This window comes from Alligator sinensis, unplaced genomic scaffold (assembly GCF_000455745.1).
Source record: "Alligator sinensis unplaced genomic scaffold, ASM45574v1 scaffold470_1, whole genome shotgun sequence".
NCBI lineage: Eukaryota > Metazoa > Chordata > Crocodylia > Alligatoridae > Alligator > Alligator sinensis.
In genome coordinates, this window is record NW_005842487.1 from 223,889 (window position 1) to 246,252 (window position 22,364).

The 22,364-nt window shown below is 42.4% G+C and overlaps 1 protein-coding gene across 8 annotated transcripts in view; it reads right to left on the reverse strand.

Annotated features, from left to right (window-relative positions):
- TRAK1 (trafficking kinesin protein 1) overlaps window positions 1-22,364 on the reverse strand; it is a 209,042-nt gene that overhangs the window by 84,461 nt on the left and 102,217 nt on the right. For 2 of the 8 annotated variants that reach the window (XM_025212840.1, XM_025212839.1), the window contains exon 2: window positions 1,354-1,577. The exons of the other annotated variants lie outside the window; for them this stretch is intronic. In XM_025212840.1, coding sequence (XP_025068625.1) covers window positions 1,354-1,417 — 64 coding nt within the window. In that variant the 5' untranslated portion in view covers window positions 1,418-1,577. The remainder of the gene's footprint in view (window positions 1-1,353; window positions 1,578-22,364) is intronic. 8 annotated transcript variants of the gene reach the window in all.

The following is a 22,364-nucleotide window of genomic DNA, read 5'->3' on the forward strand; positions in this document are numbered from 1 at the left end:
CCCTCCAACATAGGGTTACCCACCCGGTGGTGGGAGCTAGGGGTTAAGGCGCCCCGACCCGCCTTTCACCGGGGTGATCACTGGCCTGGCATTTCCTGGGGGCTCCCGCGCCACTGAGAGCCCCACCAGACCACCCACTCCCGGCAGGGTGCAGTTTCAGGTCATGCCCAGGACCGGGAGCCTCCTGCCAACCCCTTACAGCTCCCCCTTACCTCCGGGTCATTCGCAGCAGCCCTGCGGCCAGGCGATGTTGTTGCCTGGCCTCCTGCAGCCAAACTGCCCTGTTTATATAGGCAGCCCATGTCTCAAAATGGCTGCCCTCGTCAGGCACCTGGAAGCTGCCAGCTCCAGGCCCTTAAAGTGGCAGAGACACCCTGTGCTCTGCCACAGTATATAAACACTTTATTGTTCATTCTTGACAGAATGCAAAATCACTATGAAATATTTTGGTGCTCAACACAATTCTTGTACCCCTCCCAGCCTCCTGCCACTGATTTTTATCCTCAGTCCCACTTATGATCTTGGGCTCTTCTGACTTATAGAAAAATTCCTACACAGAAAGAGAGCCTGACATGGCAATCTGTTTCTGAACACTGCATTTTCCTTCAGCGTTCAGTTGGATGCCATGGGCAAAGGAGTTTGAATCTCCCACTAAGCAGGTGGAGCAATTTGGGGCATTCTTCCTCCCTCATCATGTGCCCTCTATCATGAGTGCAATGAGAACATTTCAGCATTGTGATAAAAAAACCACCACCCAAGTGAATGGCAAAAAGCTCAGAAAATTATCTAGGGAGCCTGCCTGCCAGAGTTTACAGTATTAGCTCTAATAGCTTCATAGATCTTGTGAAAATAAGCATATTATTTTATATAAAACCTCTTCTATATATACAGCTATGAAATAAATATGTACAAATACACACACACACACACACAGAGTGTAAACCACATATTATTAAACACATACATGTTAAAAGATGCTGTTATGCATCTATAATGTATATTCACAGATGCACACAAAATATATTTCAATTTAACATTTATACAACAAATATATTTACACATTAATTTCAGTATTACTAGTATACAGTAAGTACTTCAATTGTTTTCTCCCTCTAAAGAACAGATCTTATAGTACACATATGTTCACCTGCCACTCCCACTGAAACACAGAAAGCCCTACAGCAGTCTCATGTAGCATGCTTACAATAGATGCTGAGATGTCACAGGCCAGGCATCTCCATGGCACACAAGCACTGCCTTTTTCTTCAGTTTCTTTTCAAAATTGTGTAAGACCTGCACGCTGGTCTTTCAAAAGACAAATGATGTTCCAATAAATGACAAAGGCATATTTACCATCCGTGCATTCTTCATAATACCAGTCAAGTTCATAGTAATCTGCTTCAATAAATTTCTGCATAGTCAGTATCCTTCAGCAATGTAGAAGAGATTTCACCGTGCTGCTAAGGTCAAGTGAAACGCAGCCATGCCTCCCTGTCTTTACAAAATACCAAACCGCAACGAAGCCCACAGAAAGCTGAAAATGAGCTGTACATTTTCAATAAGAGGCTAGAGCCAAACTAAAAGAGAGGATGGAGAGAAAAGAAAAAGAAAAAAGAAAAAGAAAGAGAAGGTGGGGTGAGAGGGAGCACGACAGAAACACAGAGAAAGATTTCTAAAGCAGATGCCCTGGTGGCTGCTCTAATAAAGAGGCTACACAGGAGCCTTGGATGGGAGTTAACAAAACCATCCTATCAAAAGGCTGATACATTGACGTTAGGGACACACACCACCACTTGGCTGTTTCTAACCCATTCCTTTCCTCCCGGTCCTCACATACCTTTCAGTCTAACGTGTTACCATGGAGACTGGATGGCTCTAAAAGAGATGCAGAGATGGAGGAAATGCATTCGGCTGTTTCTGGCTTCACAGGCTAATAGGGGTCTCAAAAAGAAAAAGAAAAAAATCCCTCACATAGAAAAACAATCAGCACTATAATGCAAACATACCCTTCTGCATCATGCTGCTGCTTGCTCTATATGATTATCAAAACCTTGCAATGCACTGGGTACATGTAGTGCATTAATAATGAAAATCAAATCCATTACCAACTACTCTACTTTGCTGAGAGCTTTGCCCCCCTTCCCAAAGGTAGAAAATGAACATACACTACTGTTTTGTTGCTATTTTGTACTATTACTGGATCTTCAGTGTGATATTTTTTAAAGAAAAAAAAAAAGAATAAATTAAAGATGAAAGAGGAACTAGAAGAACCAGGCAGCAGCACAGTTCCCCTTTAGATCACCTCATCTACTTTTGCCTTTTCAGTGAACCAATGACCCATTTTTCAAACATCCAAGCACTGAGGCAGAAAACAGGGGATTATGACATGCTACTGCCATATGTACACCTTAAAATGCTTACATTTTTACATAACATTTCTTAAGATTTTGGAAAGGAAAATTACTAATATAGAATAGCTTTCACATCAGGTATCCCAGTAAACTGTCTTGAACCCTTAGAGCTCTTTGTGGAACAGAGTCATCTTCTGAAACATTACTATAAATAATGATTTGTTGACAATTACATCTGACTAGAACTGGGTAAAAACTATGCAAACATCAATTCTGGTCTTGTACATCACCCATAACCTTGAGCCCCAATATGTTCTTTAAAGAAAATAACAGAGAAGGTTGGAATAAGCAAGTTATATTAAAATGCAAGTTATATTAAAATGTGAAATATGCATTCTGTTAACCATCTGCATGGTTTGTAGTAGGCCCCATGTAGCACAATAGGGCCTTGACCAAAACAAATAATAATGGATACTTCCTTCTATTTAGGTCCTTGTATGTCACCCAAGATAGTAACACTTCAGCCTCACACATTTTAATGACTTTACCCTTACAATAATTTTGAGTTAGGGAAATACTTCCTTTTTATACATTGGGAACTGAGGCACAGAGAGATAAAGTGATTTTCTCAAGGACACAAAGGAAATCAGCAGCAATGCTACGAATTGAGCCTAAATCCACTCAGGAACTCAGCATCAAGCTTTGAGGCCCCAGGCCAAAAATTATAATCCTCCAGCAAGGACTCTCACCAATATGCAACAAGCAAATGTTTTCTTGACTATCTAAAACAGGCTCCTACCATAGATACAATGCTTGCCCTATCAGGGGTGGGAGGGAGTGGAGACTGATGTCACCCCACCCAGAGAACTTTCTTCGCTGAGAACATTGATTCTCAATCCTAGGTGCCACAAGGTCATTTTAAGTGGGCTGCAGGTTGTCATGCAATATTAACACTGTTAAGTTTGCAAACACCTACGCATGATTCACAAGATAAACCCAGAGATTTCAAATGGGAATCCAGGGTGTCAAAAACATTCTCACCTGTTGCAGGTTTTCTGAGTTCCTGGCAACAGAAGTCAAAAGATGCAGTAAAAAACCCCCAAAACAAATGAAAGCTAAAAGCTGGCATTTTTTGAGGGCTGCTTTGAGTCTAAAATGGCTAAGAAGCACTGGCTCAGAGGAATATTAGACAGCTACCTGTTAACTGAAAAATCCTCCTCATCTTTTAGAGCACCAAGAACTACTTTTAAGCATACCTTGGAAGGATTTACCAAGCACTATCTCCCATAGTTTTCTCTGATACACAGCCCCATCTATATTTTATTTCAGAGCACTGTGGAAAAGCCAGTGAACTAATGCAAGGGTGTGCACCAGACCCTGACTCTCAGACTAAAGGCAGGTGCTCTAAATTCCCTCTATCCTTCTCATTTATATCTCATTCCTCAGGGCCAAATCTTCACACACTGGTGGGTCCAAATCCAATGGATGCAAGGTACAAAGATGCACCCTCATCCCCCAACAGTTACCTACAGAAGAGAAGCAAGGAAGGGGTCCACCCAGGGCCATCTGGGGGTGGGGATGGGGGGAAATTGGGGCAAGTGCCCCGGGCCCTGTGCTTTGGGGGCCCACACTGAGATGGGTCAAGCGGCCACAGCCCCTCCTGCAGGGCCCCCACCACCACCCGCCCCCCTTCCCCCCACTACCACCACCGCCAGCTGCTTCTTTCTTCGCGTCTGGGCCCTGCACAGGCTGATTTGCCCCAGGCCTCCCCTAGGATCATCTCTGGGTCTACCCCTACCTATCGATTTGTCACACTGCAGCAAAACCTGACTTTCATGAAGGGAAGAACCACACTGTAAGAAGATAACAGGGGACCCATAAGAACTTTTCCTTGTAGTTTCTCTACTTACATTGACAGAATGCTATTTTTTGCATTTCATTTGCCAAATCAGTTTTTCTTATAGTATTTTCAATATTTAACTAAAAGCAATAAAATTATGTCTTTAAACCGTGCAATAGTACATCACAAAGGAATATACAAGAAGTCATTAGAAACCTTTTAAAATCCGAGATAGAGAAGCCTAACACACATATGGAATAAAAGAGAACATACCTTGAATAACTGCCTTTTCCAACTCTACTCATGCAATTTTATCACATGCAAAAATCTTATTACAGCATCCACTTAATTTTTCACTAAAATCTCTCATGACTTTGAGAATTCCTTGCATATACCAGCACCCATGCATGCATGCACGCGCACACACAGTGAAGAAACTACAATTGCAATTACATGTAATTTTCTGTTTTTGTTGTTAAAATAATGCCAGGAATGTAGAACATGAAGGTTCCTATAGAAACATTAACTCAACTGTTTAGCATAAGCTATTTGTTTCATTCCAACTTTTCTTGTGCATCATGTAATCTAATGCATTTCTGGCTATGCTATTAAGTGGGCATTTACAAACATGTAGAATTCATGGCAATCACCTTAAAATTACCTTAGGAACTCTTTGCTTTTGTATAGTCTGAAATTATAACACATGGAGGGACTCAGCGTAGCTTGGAGTACTACCCTCATCATTTTTTTTTAAAAGGAAGACAACATAAAATATTTTTTTTCAATAATATCACAATTGGAAGGGTTGCAAACAATTATTGTATTTACTCAAATATAAGATAACCCTGAATATAAGAACAACCCCCCCCAGTAATGAGATTCTATATATGGAAAATTTATAAATTTGTTATAATTTTCCAGTGTAGAATCCAATTATCAAAGGGTTGTCTTGAGTTTGTCATCCCCCTCCAACTGGTACTGCAGAAAAAGGTGGGGAGGGCAGGTGGTCCCCTTGCCCTCTGCCCCCACCCACTTCTTCCCTTGCAGTCCTCCTGCCCACCCTTACAGTCAGACTGTGGAGGCTCTGTACTCCCTCTGAGCACAGTATGGAAGGAAGTGAGCTGTACATGACAGTAAAGGGGGAAAAGGGACAGAGGGGAGGGCAGAAGCTGCAGAGGGCAAGCACAATGGGATAGGAGACTGCTGTAGGTCTGTCTCTGGCTCTAACCCAGACTTCGGGCCAGTCAGAACTGTAGCAGTTGCTTGTACTCCCCCACCCTACCTCCCTCCTTGTTTGAAATGTATGGAATAAAAAAAACCCCCAAACACTGACTTCACAATAAACATACCCAAAGTAACTTGTATAGATGCAAATTATTATGGGTAAGTTCATCCAGAACTGATCTGGTAACTTAATGCAAACTGTTACAAGTTACAGGTACTCCATAATCATGCTTGAGCACCACTTTTGCATACCTACTTATACAAAGTACGAACTAGTCATGATATTAGTCCAGTACCAAGAAGCTCATGACTTATATAATTCACTGGGCTGGCCCCAGCAGAGTCAACAACTTTTCAAGCCACAGTGGCCCTACAGCTCAGCACTACCCCCATAAAGGATCCACATGCTAATTATACCCTTCCCCCTATCCCACTTGTGATTGGAACCAGGTGTTCTTGTCACAATTCCTGGAATTGTCCAAAAATTTGTATGCAGATGAAGTGCAGTGTTGACTGGTCCTCCTCCACCCCATAAAGGGCAGGGCCATACTAATCGCATGCTACAGGCTGAGAAATGGAGTGACAGAGTGTCTCAGCTAAACAGTAGTTTGCTGATGTTTGCCATACATTTGTAAAGAAACAGGAATCATTAGAAATAGGGAAGAAATACACTGCGCTCAGCTGTGGGAGTGAGGAGGAAGTGTAACTATATTTGATGCAGTAGTTCACCATGACTTGAAAAAGAGTTGGGACTGAGCACAATGGGCACTGTATTTTTTTTTTTTTATATTACTCCCTCCTTCCTGTTTTTGCTAATGGTTTTCTGCAAGGATGGGTATCAAGTCAAAAACATCAGTTTGCACGGAAAAGGATTTCTTTCTCTAGCAAAAGTATCTGAATGCTCATACACTGTTTTACAGAGTTGAGCCATGTCATAATGGTGTGTTAAATATCTTTGTGTTACCATACCTGCTGGAGAACTGGAAAAACAGAGCAGTAGACAGTCATCCTAGGCTCATGAGTAAACACTAATAAGGAGGAGAGAGTCTATAAGCCACCAATACCTACATGCAATCTAGCAATGCAAGAATCCCTTGAGTTAAGCAGGCATGGCAGTCTAAAAGAAAATGGAGGAGGTAGCAATTTAGGTTTGTCATTCAGCCACTGACAGAAGGCTTATCCATCCTTCTGCCAGCATTATTACTCCTTTAATAAACTGTGCCAACTCTAGGTTCAATTCATGCCCTTCCAGCAGAACTGATTAAGTGGAGCCATACAGAAGTTATGCAGGTATGCATGTGCTTTGGCAGATTCACCTAAGTGCCTGCTGTCTGCCAGCAGAACTGGAGACAAATGCAGCCTAGCGTAGACAAGGCCACAGACCTAGAACACATAGGCCACAGGGCTCCCCTTTTCTTATTCCTGCTTCTAGTCCAATAGCACTGCTCAAACAAGACCATTTCTTTCAGAAAACAGACAGGATCATGGGAAAGCTGGAAGGGACCTCACAATGTCATCTAGGCAAGCCCCCTGCTCAAGAAAAGATCATTCCCATCTAAACCATTCCAAGCCAAGTGTCTGTCTAATCTGCTCTTGAAAATTTCCAGTGAAACCTTAACTTTAAAATGTCCAATGATGAAGACTCCATCACAAACTCTGTCAAGTTTTTTCAGAACTTAAATGCCTTAACAGCTAAAAAAACTGGCATCTTGTTTCCGCTCTGAATTCCTCTAGTTTCTTTCAAACTTTGGATCTTGTTCTGCTTCTCTGCTATGTTGAAGATCCCTATTATCAAAACTTTGTTCCCCAGATTTACACTAACAGACTGTGATCGAAACATCCCACAAACAGCTTGGATAAGCTAAAAAGATACATTATGTGAGACTGAAGGAGGAAATGCTTTCCAGTTCTTTAGTCATTTTCATTGTTCAGAGCCCTTTCCAATGTTTAGATACCCTCCCTTTAATTGTAGACATGAGAACTCTCATTACAATATTCCAGTCCCACTAGCACAATACTCCCATCACATTAATAGTTTTGGCCACAGCATCACATCAGGATCTCACTTGCATATTATTTACCATGATTCTCATATCTTTTCCCAAAGTTAATGCTTCCCAGGTTCCTGTAAGTATGGCCAGTATTCTTTGTTTCTAGATGAATGACTTCACATTTGACCATAATGAAATGTACTTTATTATCAACCAGTGCTTTCTACAATAGACACTTTAACAACTGACATATAAATTAATACCAGAACTGATTTAAAAGAAAATTAATAAACATTAAAAGGTGGAAGCTGAACAAATTTAAAAAGCTCAACTGATTTCAGTGACAGGCTGGCATTTTACTTCTAAAATTAGATTTAATCAAATTAATTTGAATTAAAATGATTTATATTTAATAAAAATGAACATTTTTAGTGATGGTCCACCTACTGAAAGCAGGTTGAGCAACACTTATTATGACTGGTTCTTAATGAAAATGTAAAATAGCACTAGTCAGAATAAAGAGCTCAAGTGATTTAATTCCATCAATAAATGTTTATCCCAGCTTAAAGTCGAATTCCATTTTTCAAAAACAAAATTTAAAATCATGTTATATTTCAGTATAATGTACTGAATAAGTTACCAGAAGTGAGGGAAAGAAGAAGGAAAAAAAAAAAAAAAGTTGTGCTATTTTAAGAGGAGCTGATTATGGAAAGCGATTTGGTTAAGAGTATATAATTTTGGTAACTTATTTCACAGGAAAGGGAAAAGGAAGATAGAAAATAATCATTCAAACTTAGGGGCAACACTGGAACAAGAACAAATGGTAATAAACTGGCCAAGAATGAATTTAAACTGAACATCAAGAAAACCCCACTGTTTTGGAATAGGAGTATAGCTAAAACCCTAACTATAAGATGAAAATTAATAAGAGGGATTTTTTTCCCTGTGATGGCATAGGTCTAGATTCAATGGCCCATAAGATCCCTTCCACTCCATAGTTTCTAAATAGAGATTGAAGTAAATCACAATGCATATGCTGCAAAAAACAAACATGGGAACGCCTTGCAGTGATCTATTCACCAGCTGACCTTGCAGCCAGTTTATAGCATTATACTCCATATGTACCATACAAATGCAAGCTGCTCATATTAACAGGGAAACACCCACTGACCTTTAGTCTACTGTAGCTTGCCACACTAAGAACATAATAATTGTCATTTACAGGGTCAGACCATAGGTTCATCTTGCCTGTTATCCTGTCTCTCACAGTGGCAGTGTGTGGATGCTGAAAGGGCAAGTAAATAGGGTAGGGTTTTTTTCTCTCATTTGCAGCTTCCAGCATTTAAGGTGTAGGAAGTTCTGATTCAGGTGCTGTTTCCCTAACTCCCATGGTCAATAGCTACTGATGCCCCTTTCCTCCAAGAACTTGCTCAATCCCTTTTGGAATCTGGCTAAACTGTCAACTTCCACAACATCTAGTGGCAATGATTCCACACTTTAACTACATGCTGTGTGAAAAAAACTTCCTTTCATTCACTTTAAAACTAAAACACAAAAATGTAAAATAAAATTATTCTAGGGACTTATACAAAAGGAAGAAAAACCACTAAAAACTGGAAGGATCTACTCTGTTAGGTCCTTTTGGGCACCTGTTTGATAATGCATTGTTCCCTACAGTATTTTTTCAGTGCTTTGCTAGTCATGCTTTGACTATAAATAAATATAAATATAAATAAAACAACCTCCTTTTAGTATCTCTCTTTCCCCTCATATATGTGCGTGTGTCCATATACATATTTATTTTATTCATTTAGCAAATGCAAATCTACGAAGCCAAGCAATAGCCTCCTCATTAGCTGAGATCAAAGTTATTGATCCACCTCTTAATTTGTAGAGGGGACACTCTACAGTGATGTGTCGCATTGCTTATATCCCTCCACAAGTGGTCAATGGGTTAGCACTGAGGTCCCAGCAGAGAAGGCTGCGCAGGGGCCTCGGCCTGTCCTGAACCTGTTTAGCAGGGATCACTCGCACTGTGGTAATTCAAAGCCAGCAGGTTGATAAGTGGGGTTTGTCACAAGGGTTTATACTCGCGCGCGCGCGCACACACGCACGCACGCACGCACGCACGCACGCACTATTAGTGCCTACAGATCACTAATTGGCAGCTTGTTGCTAACAGTCTGTTCTACCACCTACTAACTCTTACAACGGAGTAGGAAAGCAAAAGTAAACGTGGGCTGCAGATTAAGTTTACAAAAAAGGTATTTTGCAGATTTTGCTGTTTTAGAAAGAAATCTAGATTTCTACACCTATTCTTATATTGAACTATGTGATTTAGCTTAGAGACAGAAAATGAGGTGAATAATAGGGCTAAAAATGCACCCTCCTGCAAAAACATTTAAATTCCATACAATGTGACTTTAGACCACCTTTGTGTATAATTTTCTCTTGAAAGAGTAAATCCCCCTCGTGAACGCCCAAAAAAATAGTTATTCAACTAAATTATGAAGTTTGTTGTATATATTTCCCAGTGGATACTGCAAAGCAGCTGAAACAAGAGGTAAAAAAAAAAAAAATCCAGTCTCAAAATCTAGACAACCCAGAAAACTCAAGCTATGTCCCCCTTTCCAAAACCTGCAACTGTTGTGCAGGGAATGTGGGAGATGAAATATTAAATATAATTTCAAAGCTGATCTTCTATATACAGCTCCATGCAGAAATACTAGAACTGAAATATATATTGTGTGCACTTCTATTTTTTTTCAGAAGCAATGAACGTATTTGTGAAATGAAGAAGGCAGATTTGGTTGACTGGGTAGATGAAAACCAAAATCAGGCCATAAAGCAGGGACCTACTGAATTCCCAATTTTGCAATTTTTACAGAAACTGCTAAATCTGTAGGCCTCCGTGAAAAAGCGTGGAAACTGTGAAAAAGCACAAAATTGGAAAGTGAGCAGGGAGGAAAAAAGGGAGTTGCAAACAGAAAATGGTGGAAAACCCTGGCATCCTGAAGCACAGGAGGAAGGGGAGGGAGAGGGGAGAAGAGACGGGAGAGATTTTCACAGTGGAGTGCAACAGGCCCTCCACACCTCTGATTGGCTGAGGGGCTCCAGACATCCCATCCCTCTCTGGAGATTGACCGATGGCCATCTGTCTGTCTCTGAGGAGGGGTGGGACTTTCAGGCCCCTCAGCCAATCAGGGGTGTGAATGGCCTGCTATGCTCTGCCACAAAAATGATGACCGGCACCATGCTCAAACGGCAAAGTCGCGAGGCAGCTGTCTCAAATTCTGTAAGTCCCTAGCCATAAATGAAACTTTAATATTTTTCTAAAGAGAAAAACAAATCCCACTTTCAAAAGCAATACATCCAAACTCCTCCCAACTGAACATCATGATGGCAATTTCCCTGGGGCACAAGGTATGCAAATAAATTTGGAAAAAATGCAGAAGGTTGTAGCTCCTCTTATCTACAAGTTCAAGCACATGCTACATTTTGCATTTTAAAACTTTTATTTTCTTTGGACTGTATGTTGATACTAAAGATGAGAGTAGTAATTTGCTGCATTAACAATAGCAGCAACACTTTGGCCAACCAAGGTTAGACTTTGGTCTAAAAGACATCCAAGGCTCCAGGATTTGAAGGCTAGACTGTTGATCAGGGAAGATTTGGTCACACATGGGTTAAAAACAAAAGCAGTGTGTATGCGGGGGTAGGAGGGAGCGCTTTGGGCTTTCATTAAAGAAAAACAGGTCTTGACTCTTTGCAGGCCAACTAATGACAGAAAAATAAGTCTAACCTGCTTGTTTTTGAATTTAGAAGAATGACATTTTAGAGCTACAGTCAACCAGCCATTTCCAAAGGGCATTTCTATCTATTGGATTTCGAGCCTCCGATTTGTTTGGCTGTCAATTAAAGCTTGAAGTTAAGTCTTTACATTCTCTACCTCAGGATACAGATGGCAGTTCACATTCAAAAAGGGTTGCTAACAAACTGAAGCTGTTTGGAGGTATAAACATCATGCCAATATATTACCAGTTATAATTACTTCAAAGGAAAAGCTGAGTGGCTTTGCACCATTGCTCCTATGAAACACACAAAGGAGGATTTGGTACCTATAATGGCCATTCTCTTGACTACCAATCAGGGATCAAACCAAGGGCCCCTTGACCCCCAGAGTTAAAATCATGAGGCACTACCACCCAAGCTAACAAGCCACAGCTGGGCAGCAGGCAAACATGAGCAGGCTCATTTCCTCTGGAAATCAACACAGAGAAAAATCTTTAACATACAGTACTTATGAGGTTAGGCTAGAGCAGAGGTGGGCAAAATATGGCCTGCGGGCTGATCTGGCCTGAAAGCTGATTGGATCTGGCCCATGGCTACCCCTGTGGTGCTTCATACAGGGCCGAGTCTAGCCCAGGGCAGCCAACACTGAGCTCCTGCCTGCCAGCCCTGGCCAGCATGCACAGGTTCCAGCAGGGCTACTCCCGATGTGACTGCAGCCCCTGGGTGCTGCAAGCTCCCCTTGCCTCCAGCTCCTGCTCCTGTCCCTGCTGGGTGGCTCCAGACCAGGGGGGAAGGAGGGAGCTGCAGCCGGGATGTGCCTGCCCCCGTGCGCCAGGCTCCAGCTCCAGGTTCCAGACACCTTCCACCCACTCCAACATCCCACAGGTGGCTGCTTATCACACCAGGTGGGCAGAGTGGGTGGAAGGCAGCCAGGAGCTTGACCAAGAGACCCACATGCTGGGGCAGCTGCTGCCCAGATGAAGCTTCCCCCCCAGCACAGCAGGAGGAGGAGCTGCCACTGGAGACAAGAGGACCTGCCACACTGGGAACAGTTCAGCTCGTAAACTGGGCGTGCTGGCCAGGGTTGGGCTGGTGGGGGTACAGGTTGGAGCTGGTGGGGCTTGGCCCCATGTGGACCACTGCAGACTGCACCACCCAAAATTCCAACCATAATGGTGCTGAAAGCACGTTCATCTTTCCAAAGAAATATCAAGCAAGCAACTGTGTCACTTTCATAGATCAGGAAATTTGGTTTAGAACATTTGGTTCCAATTTATTTTGCAAATAAGATGGAAAGAGCACTGCCCAAAGGTGATAGCATCATCCAGTGGTACAACACTGGAATACAAATAGAAAGAACATCATCTAGTCCTAGTTCTGCAAGATATTACTTAAACATGATTTAAGATCTAAGTATTATCATTTCTATCATACTAAGATCTGGAAGCCTGAAGAAGGAATTAGAAAAGTAATTTTTGGTTACAGAAGCATTTTCCATTATCTGCTCCATTGTGCTTATCTGTTCTGTTTTGCATGCTACTGGAACTTGTGTCCATGCTCATGCTGGCTTATCAGAATGGAACCAGGAAGCCTAACATACATAACATCCTCCCCTGCCTCCAGGTTTATCAAATTTTACATCTGTTGATGGCAAGTTGCTAAGCAGAGAATGTGGGCTTTCCTCCATGAAAAATCCAGGGGTTAAAATGATAGAAAAAAATTGTGTGAAAATGACTTTTAACCTACTAAAACTCACTCCTACAACTATTAACATGTTGCATTATGAAACATTACTTGCATCATAGGAACTGGCTAAAACGGTTCTAGCCATTCATTTGACCAGTGTTTGTATTGTACTTCTACTGCATGAATTTTGAAGTTTGAAATTACCAACTTCAAACTTAAATCCAATTTGAACTATTGTAGTCTCTAAAAAAAAGTCCTTAACATTCTGCAAATAATTATCCAACAGGGTTACAAAAATATCTAAAACTGGCTGCAGGGGTTTAGGTTGTAGCCGTGTTGGTCTAAGGGCATAGGCAGACAAGGTTCCTTGGGTGAATTTGATATCTTTTATTAGACCAACCCAAATAGTTGGAGAAAAGTTATTAAGCAAGCTTTCGGGTTCAAAAACCCTTCGTCAGGCTAAGGAGGTTTCAGCAGTTGGTGTGTGCTTTTCCTGGATGGAATGACTGGGCCCTGCCCCTGGCTTCTTTACTTTTCATTCCATCCAGGAAGAGCACACACCAACTGCTGAAACCTCCTTAGCCTGACGAAGGGTTTTTGAACCCGAAAGCTTGCTTAATAACTTTTCTCCAACTATTTGGGTTGGTCTAATAAAAGATATCAAATTCACCCAAAGAACCCTGTCTGCCTAAAACTGGTTGCCACATTTCATGAGGAAGGACAGACAGTTACACCTATATGGAGCATCTCAAGTAGTAACTTGTCCAGGTGCCAATATTATTGCTATCTGGCAGCACTCTAAGGAGGGTCTTCCTTTAGTACTGCAGGTCATATTAAATTAAAGTAGTGTGTGTTACATGGAGTATCTAGCAACAATGCAACCTAGTCAATTTGTTGTACATAAAGCATTCCTTGATTCCATAAAGAAACACTAGGGAACATCAAGAAAACCATTTGTTGCATTTTGACCTTTGCAATAAATATCTCAAAGTAAAAATGCTCCCTAGTAATTGAGATCAGTAAAGAAAAACATCTGTAGTCTGATTTAAAGCAGAGAATTTGCCAGAATTTTCAATTTACCTGATGATCTCAGAGGAGACATTTTCTAGCAAGCATTCAGCGTAAATGTCAGATGATAAGGAAGATGTCAAAGAAGGGAGAGAATAATGGAACGAAGCAGCCAACTATTTCTTTCTCCAACCCAACTCTTTAAGGAGCTTTCCAAAGCCAAATGAATTCAGTTTATCCCTGTTCTGCAAGCAACATCCCCTCCACAACTCCCCTTTTCTCTGCTCAGGATAAAACAGAGATTCTCAACCAGGCTGCTGGGTCACCCAGGGTGCCGCAAGGTGTGAAGAGATAAGCAAATAAGCATAGACTCAGGCTTGTCCCTGCCTGGATGATCCCCTATCCACAGTGCCTGGCCCCTCTTCAACGAGGTAAGCACTGTAATGTATAAATTACCTTTCAAAATTGGGTGCCACTCAATTTGCAAGAGAGTTATGGAGCAGTGCCTCAAGTCCACTGAGATAGAAGTCAGTTTTGAACCTTCACTGTTACTGGGTATCCTAAGCACTACTTGCTAAAATACCCTCTGGTAAATACTGCTAACCAGGAAACTACTCCTCATTTCTACAGCTGTAGAACTTGTGAACATGAATCCTTGTATATGCAACCTACAAGCTTTGTTTTGCCATAATGTAATGGGGAACAAGGATTTGGACATTAAACATACATACATCAACATACAGTGAGCAGCTTCCTATAAAAAGGGGTAAACACCAGCAACACTGAATCTTTGCTGAATACCAGGCCTGGTTCAAACCTCTGTTTTTGGGCTTGACTACCCTCAATGGTTTAACCCAGTGAACTCAAAAGCCATCTCCCCTTCCTGCATCTGTATAATTTTTAGTTGGGAAGTACTTATCAGTTTAACTAAATGCTCTTTCATAAATAAGAGAACCATCATCCATAAGAGGGAAGAATAATAACTTCAGGGAACACAGGGATTTTTTCTCCCCGCATGGAAAAGGGGACTGCCAGAATGATATTGTGCACTGCATTCAAGATATTTCAGTAATAAATGTGGCTTAAATACCATGATAGATTACAGGGAAACCCATCTATATAAATGCTGAACTAAGGAAGCAAACTAGTTCCAAAAACTCAAATTCCTTGTTAATAAGCAAAATACAAAAAGAAAAACAAACCTCCTCCAAATGTTGTACTTTGTGCCTCAAGTGCCCTTTATACCTATCTCTATGCTTACCTATAACAGGAATAACATACTTACAGTATTATTCTCTGTACCTCCTAAAGAGAGCAACAAAATAACCTGCAACTCACAGACACAAACTTCTGAAGAGTTAATGCTCCATGCACAGAGTGCTTAGTAGGGCTGTGTGAAGCTCTGGTCCCCGATTCGATTTGGCGGAGATTTGGCCCGATTCAGTGGCTGAATCTCTGAATCTGAATTGAATCAAAGGACCCTTTAATCTCTCCGAAACTAATCGGACCCCTTTGAATCGATATGGAGAGATTCGGCGATTCAGACATAGACACAGCTTTAAATGTTTTTTCTACATACCTCTAGGTAGCAGGCGGCTCATGAATGCTGCAATGCTGGGATGCATGGAGAGTCCCACAGGAGTGCGGGGGGATCCCCAGCACATTCAGCAGCAGACCTGGAAGTGGACAAGAAGCACTTCCAGTCCACTTCCAGGTCCGCCAGGGAGTGTGCAGGTGGGCCCCCCATGCCACCCTGGCTCAGTGACTGATGCCTTCTGGGTCTGGGGGGTCACCTGGGGTCCCCCCGTGGCCAATCACTGAGCTGAGAAGGCATGGGAGAACCCCCTAGCATGCTCCCCGACAGACCCGGAAGCGGACTGGAAGTACTTCTGGTCCACTTCCGGGTTCACCGCCGAGCGTGCAGAGGGCCCCCCTGCACTCCTGTGGGACTCACCATGTGTCCCAGCACTGCAGTGATCATGAGCCACGCCTGCTACCTTGAGGTATGTATAAAAGACTTTTAAAGCTGTGTCTATGTCTGAATTGCCGATTCTCCGAATCAGCATTGAATCTTCAGATTCGACCGAATTGAATCAGGGACAGTGATCCGAATCAACAAATCGAATCACTGTCCCCGATTCGGGCTTAATCCAAATCCGAATTGAATAGGACCCACTTTGCACACCCCTAGTGCTTAGTCTAAGCCACAGGCTCTACTACAGGCCTTTAATACTCCAAGTTTTAATGGAAAGTAAGTTAGGCACAAACCAAAAAAGCCAATCAGCTTGTTTTTCTTTTAAGGGCAATGACAGAATGAGCTGACTTTCCATCCTGCCAATGAGAAATGGGAAGAGGAAAAAAAATAAAGTGGGATGAGGGGAAGCAGGTTTCAAAGTGATGAACAGCTTTTCTGCCATGAAAAAAGAGCTAAGCCTTCCACTAATAGAAGTGCTTTTTATAGCAGGAGGACACATGACAAAATCTGGCAGCATCTACCAAACTTTTGGTTTTACAGATGAAATACAGTATTAGTGGGCCATAGTTTTGCAGCAATAAACCAAGCCAGGGTGTACAGTAGTTGGTACCAGTATCAGGGTGGTTTTGATTTAAATCATGATTTAAATGATTTAAATCATCTATTAGGAAGCCTCGATAAAATCATTGTTTTCTACAAAAAGTGCATTCTTATTGTTTGATGTTACTTTCATTAAAATATTCCCAAACGGTCTCTTTTATGGCCTGGCAAGCCTGCTACCATAATAGGTTTCCCTTCTACTATACCATTCTCTCACTAGATCTCAAAGCAATGGAAAGGCTATACTCAGAGACTTATCCCTCAAGACTTCTGGAATATTCTGCTCAAAATGGTCCTCTTGTTTCTACTGCCCCTCCCTCCTTGAATTTATCTCCAGACTCCTCCTCTTTGCCCAGATCTATGCCACCCCCAACAATCCTCTATTTATATAACACTTTTAGAGAGAGGCAAGGGCTTGACTCTGTGTTCACAAACTTGCAGAGAGACAACAGGGCTGATGGGTAGGTAATCAGGTTTGTTATCTCTCATCTCCATATACTGCTGTTAACAAGGATGTTCTCTCTAGACACACAAATCCACAGTTTGAGAAATGAAACTAAGCATCACAGAGATGCTTAATGGGATCTTCTGGACTGGGGATGAGGACTGAGTCGCATTGGGTCGAGTGGTTTTCTTTAATCTTTACTGATCGATAGAGAAGCCTTTAGGAACCCCATAAGATTGGGCCCCTAATATAGTCCATGGCCTGTTGTGACCTATTTCTAAAACTTTTCTAAAAAGGTTACATGAATATATTGCCTCCAATAGTATATAATTAAAAGTTATATTTTAACTATTCCACGATGACATCTTTGAGCGCTAGCATATTTTAAATTAAAACCATATTTTATATAGGTTTGTTGTTTTTAAAAAAGCATCTTAGCAAAAAGAAATAAAAAATACAATTACAGTAAAAGCCGTGTTATCCAGCACCTTACAAGCCAGCATGCTCTACTAACTGACATGCCAGCTTGAAAGGTAAAGTGAAACCGGAAGTGCCCACCATGGCACTTTCAGTTTCTCCGAGCCCCCAAGGCCCGGGGCAAAGCAGCCTGCACTGCTGAGCCCCCATGGACCAGGGGCATAACAGGCTGCGCGGGGCCCACCTCCCTGTCCCGTGGGTCCCACAGGGCCTGCGGGAGGGTCGGCAATGTCTCAGGAGGGGCAGCAACACCTGTTCAGGCCGCTCAATTAACCGGCATATTTTGTTATCCGGCATCCCCCATTCCCGGGGAATGCTGGACAACAGAGCTTCTACTGTAAATAAAAAAAAATCTGATTTAAATAAAAATCCTATTTTTAATTTTTTTTTTTATTATTTTTCTCCATCCTGACCAGTATGTTTCTTGAATAATGGGGTGAACAATGCATCCATCCAACACTAAAAGCCTGCGAACACACTGTACAAAGCAACTACAGACTTCCGAGAAGCATCTGCATGCCAGTGTTGATATGCACGAATATCATTGACCTTCCTGCAAGTCTTATGAATTATAGTTTCTTTTCTGGGAGGAAGCAGAAATACAGCTGAACTCAAAAGTTAGTGAAGAGTACCGCAGGTAACCAAACTTCTCTCTCTTTCCAACTGCTTAGAGTTGTTTAAATAAATCTTTTCAAATCAGTTTTCATTTTTTTCCCTTATGAAAGAACTGGTTGGATCTTTGAGCATTCGGAAAACACAGGTTCACATGAATATATATTACATAATTTTTAGTATTAATCAAGATGCAACAAGAAATCATTATAGCAACAAGCAAGTATGTGATCTTGTAAGCCCCTTATTCTGTTTATGAGGCTTGCTTTATTAGGAAAAAATGATTTAATAGCCATAAGCAATAAAGGTAGTGTGACTAAGAGGGGGTGACCAGGGCACCAACTCTGGGTGCCAACTATGGGAGGCAGGAGATGCAGAAATAATACCACTGCCCTGTGTGTAGAACTGTTCTGTTATCTCTCTGATCTTTACACTATGCATATATTATTTTTGAGTAACCAGTGATAGTTATGAAAAATGTTGTTCCTGGGAAAATCCATACAGAAGTCCCAGAGGACTTGTGGACACGTCCAGACAAAGGCACATGTGCAATTTGCAGTGCCTCAAACTAGAGCATGTGCAGCCATGTGCCACACTGCAAATTTGCAATGTGGCACCAAAATTTGATACCAGGAACTCCCAGGATCCAAAAAAAAAACAAAAAAAAAACCCCCCAAAACCAACAAACCATGGCAAAAAGAAGTAGCATGATACACGCTCCAGGAATATGTGCTGGAACAACTGGAGACTGGGTCCCTCATGGAGGCACTCTGGCTGCTGGCCAGAGCATCTCCCCTCCTCTAGGTCTGTCCTGGCTCCTCCAGTATGTTGGGAGAAGCAGGGAATGGCAGTTTGCCCAAAGCAGAGTATTTTGCTCTGCACTGCAGTGTATGTGCAGGGGCGTGCACAGCAAGAAAAAGTAGCAGCGCCAATTTGTGCCACTACTTTTTGGGACGCTGCAAGCACACACTTTTGCATGTGGGGACACAGCTAGTGTCACTGGATGTAATCTAAATCAGGGATGGCTAACCTGCAACATTTGTGCCACAAGGGGCACGGCCAGTCTGTGTGTGGGGTATGCAACAGATCAAGGAGGCAGGCAGCACAGCAGCAGGTACAGCACGAAGCAGAAAGAGCAACAGATCAGGCAAATGGTCTTTCTTAGGATATGCCCCAGTAACTTCCCAGGTATTAAAGTTTGGCTAACTGGTCTGTAGCTCCCCAAGTCCTCCTTGCTGCCCTTTTTAAAGAGAGGCGCTACACTGGCCTCTGGGGTACTTGGCCTGTCTCCCATGACTTTGTGAAGATCATTGCCAAGTACTTTAGTAGGAGGCAGTGGTGGGATGAAGTTCATCTGGAACTGCTGACTAAAATTAATTCAGACCCAGCAGAAACTCCCTGACCATCTCTCATTATCTCGTCCCTCTGCTTGTCCTCTTACTTACCCAAACAATCCTTGTTAGGTGTCTGGCTACAGCTTCATTTTTTTGTAAAGACTAAGGCAAAGTAACTTTGAGCAACTCTGCCTTCTTTGCATCTTCAGTTAGGAGCTCCCTCTGGCTTGTTAACAGAGGACCCGCAGCTCCATTGATCCTTTTTTCTGGCCAACAAACTGATAGAACCTTTTCTTGTTGTCCTTGACCTCCTTTGCCAGATTCAGATCATTCTTCATCTTTACCTTCCTGATTTCATCCCTGCAGGATCTTCCTATTTCCTGGTATATGTCCTTGGTGATCTGCCCATTCTTCTACTGCCTGGAGGCTTTCCTTTTGCATTTGAGGCATTTTAGAAGCTCCATGAGTCAGATGAAATCTGCCCTTTTGAAATGTAGCATCCTAATTTTGCTGACTTCATGCTTTCCCTGTCTCAGGATCTAGAATTCTATCACATTGTGATTGCTTCCTCCCAAGTTACCCACCACCTTTACATCAGTTCTTCCTTGTTGGTCAGGAAAAGTTCCAAGATACAAGATCCCTTGGTTGCATCCTACACTTTCTGGAACAGAAAATTCTCCTCCACACAAGTTAGGAACTGGCTTCAGATTTTGTTTGGTGCATTGCTCTTCCAGCAGATGTCTAGAAAAGTGAAGTCTCCCAACTGGTACCATCCCACAGATATCCCATAGATCCCACAGATATCAAAGATAGAACTGGGATTTATCAATATTCATTTATTTCACCCTCTTTTCTTCACACAAAAAAAATGCACATCAAGTAATCCATTGTGATAGGTGTGGGAGAAAATGTTTAATGATCCAATTCGTTTTCAGCTCTTCCAGTAACTCACTTAAACTTGGGCAAATCAATTAGCCTTATGGGGTCTCCTGCACTCCATCTTTGTCTCTCAAAACAGTGATGGCATTTATAAATTCTTTCAAGACTGTATAAATAGCAAGTATTTTTGCTTATATCAGAAAAAAATAAACAGGGATTACAAGAAGAAAGATAATCACATTCGCATACCAAGAGATGCTATCTATGTAAGTACCAAAATAACTGAATGGCCTCTCAACTGAGCAACTCTCAGCACAGATTGCAACTTCTTTCTTGAAGGAAGATTTTCATGGGACTCCTAAAAGCCTATTTGCAATAGTTTCTTGATGTAAGGTCGAGACAATAACATCATCCACCAATACAATATAGCAAATAACAAACACGAATGCAGTAGCTGAATGACTTAGGCCTATGTCAATGCATTTTGTACCTGTGTTTGGCATCAGGAAATCATAACTTCCTGCCCCAGAGAGAAAACAAAAACAAAAACAAAAAATGATCGCTTTCAGCTTTACCAATGGAAATCCAAACATTTGAAAAGTTAGTTGCTTTTTAGTCATATGTTTTCTTTTTCCTGGTTTTCCTTTTTATACAAGCTGCCATTTAAGGGAGAAACAGATAACAATGATACCAGTTATTACAGCTATTTTTAAGTTTCTTCCATTAGCCCAACATTTTATCACCTCCAAATTAAGCCTATGCCAGGAAAAAAGTCATTTAAATTATTATGCTAGCTTCGGGTCATTATAAAGCCCTAAAACAAAGTATATTGTTATACAAAATGTATAAAACCACAGTGGACGTTTCAGAAACTTCCCTATCTACTGGAAACTTAGAGGCGGGGTACCAAAGGAAAAAAACAAACACGCTGATTTAGGTTCTTTCTTCCTTCTTTCTTCCCTTCTCACTTAAATCAAGCTTTTCTTACTTTCCCATTCATAATTAAACTTAATCCATGGTCATAATCAAGAACATTACAATAGGGTAGAGCTTTGCATGTGTGATCTACAGTACAAAATTGTTAGAAGCTACAGTTCTGCGTTCACTGTACTTCCAAACAATCAAGAGCCTGTAGTACTAGAACAGGGAACAAACTAGGAATTTTATAAAATTGAAGATTTTATTCTTTTGCCACAATCTTGCAATGGGAAGTCCTTTTAAGTATACAGACCTTGCATATGTTCCAACCCCTTATTAGGGAGGGCAATTATTTGGGCTGAAGGGTCACTTAACGAGTTTTGTTGAGCTGTTGGAGGGTGACATGCATATACACACACAGTCAGGCACACAAGCTCCCTGCAGCTCTCCATGAACCCCTCCCCTGGGTCCTGTCCCAAATTCCCAGCATGCAGCTGGGTCAGGCAGAAGCTGCGGCAGTCCAGTTGCACCCACGTGGCCTGAAGTGGCACATGAGAATACAGCCTGGCACCAGCCCAGCCTGACCATGTGTAAGGGACTCAGCACGTGCAGGAAGAAGGTGGCCAGGCTTGGCCGGGCCAGTGCCACACTGTATACCTTCCTTCTTGCACCCCTGGCATGCAGCCAGATCGGGCTGGGCCGGTGCTATGCTAGGTTCCCACATGCTACTTCAGGCAACGTGGGCACACCTGGAGCAGCTGGTGTGAATCCTGCCTGACCCAGCTGCATTCAGGGACCTGGCATCGGGTAGGAGACATGCCAGAGTTGGACAGGAGCTGCACCACCCAATCTAGCTGTGACCACATGGCACAGCCTGAAGCAGCACAAGGGAATACAGCGTGGCACTGTGTTAGTGGTGCCTGCACCCTGACCTGGCCTGGCAGGGCCTGGTTAACCCACAGCTCCTGGCTCTCTTCCTTCTGCACTCCTTCCCCCACAAGCAGGGAGAAACTTACCTAAGCTTTGACTCTCACAGGGGCTGGGCTGTCTGGTCTGTGAACAGCAACAGGGTTGGAGCTGCGTGCACACAGCCTCACTGGGCAGAAGCCTGGCCAGGAGGTCAGTGCCCCCTGCCTTGGAGCATACACTAGGGGGGTGGAGCAGGATGGGTTGGGCCAGGGAGGGGAATGGCTACCTGGCCACTGGAGCTGCTGCTGGCTTTAGCAAGGGAA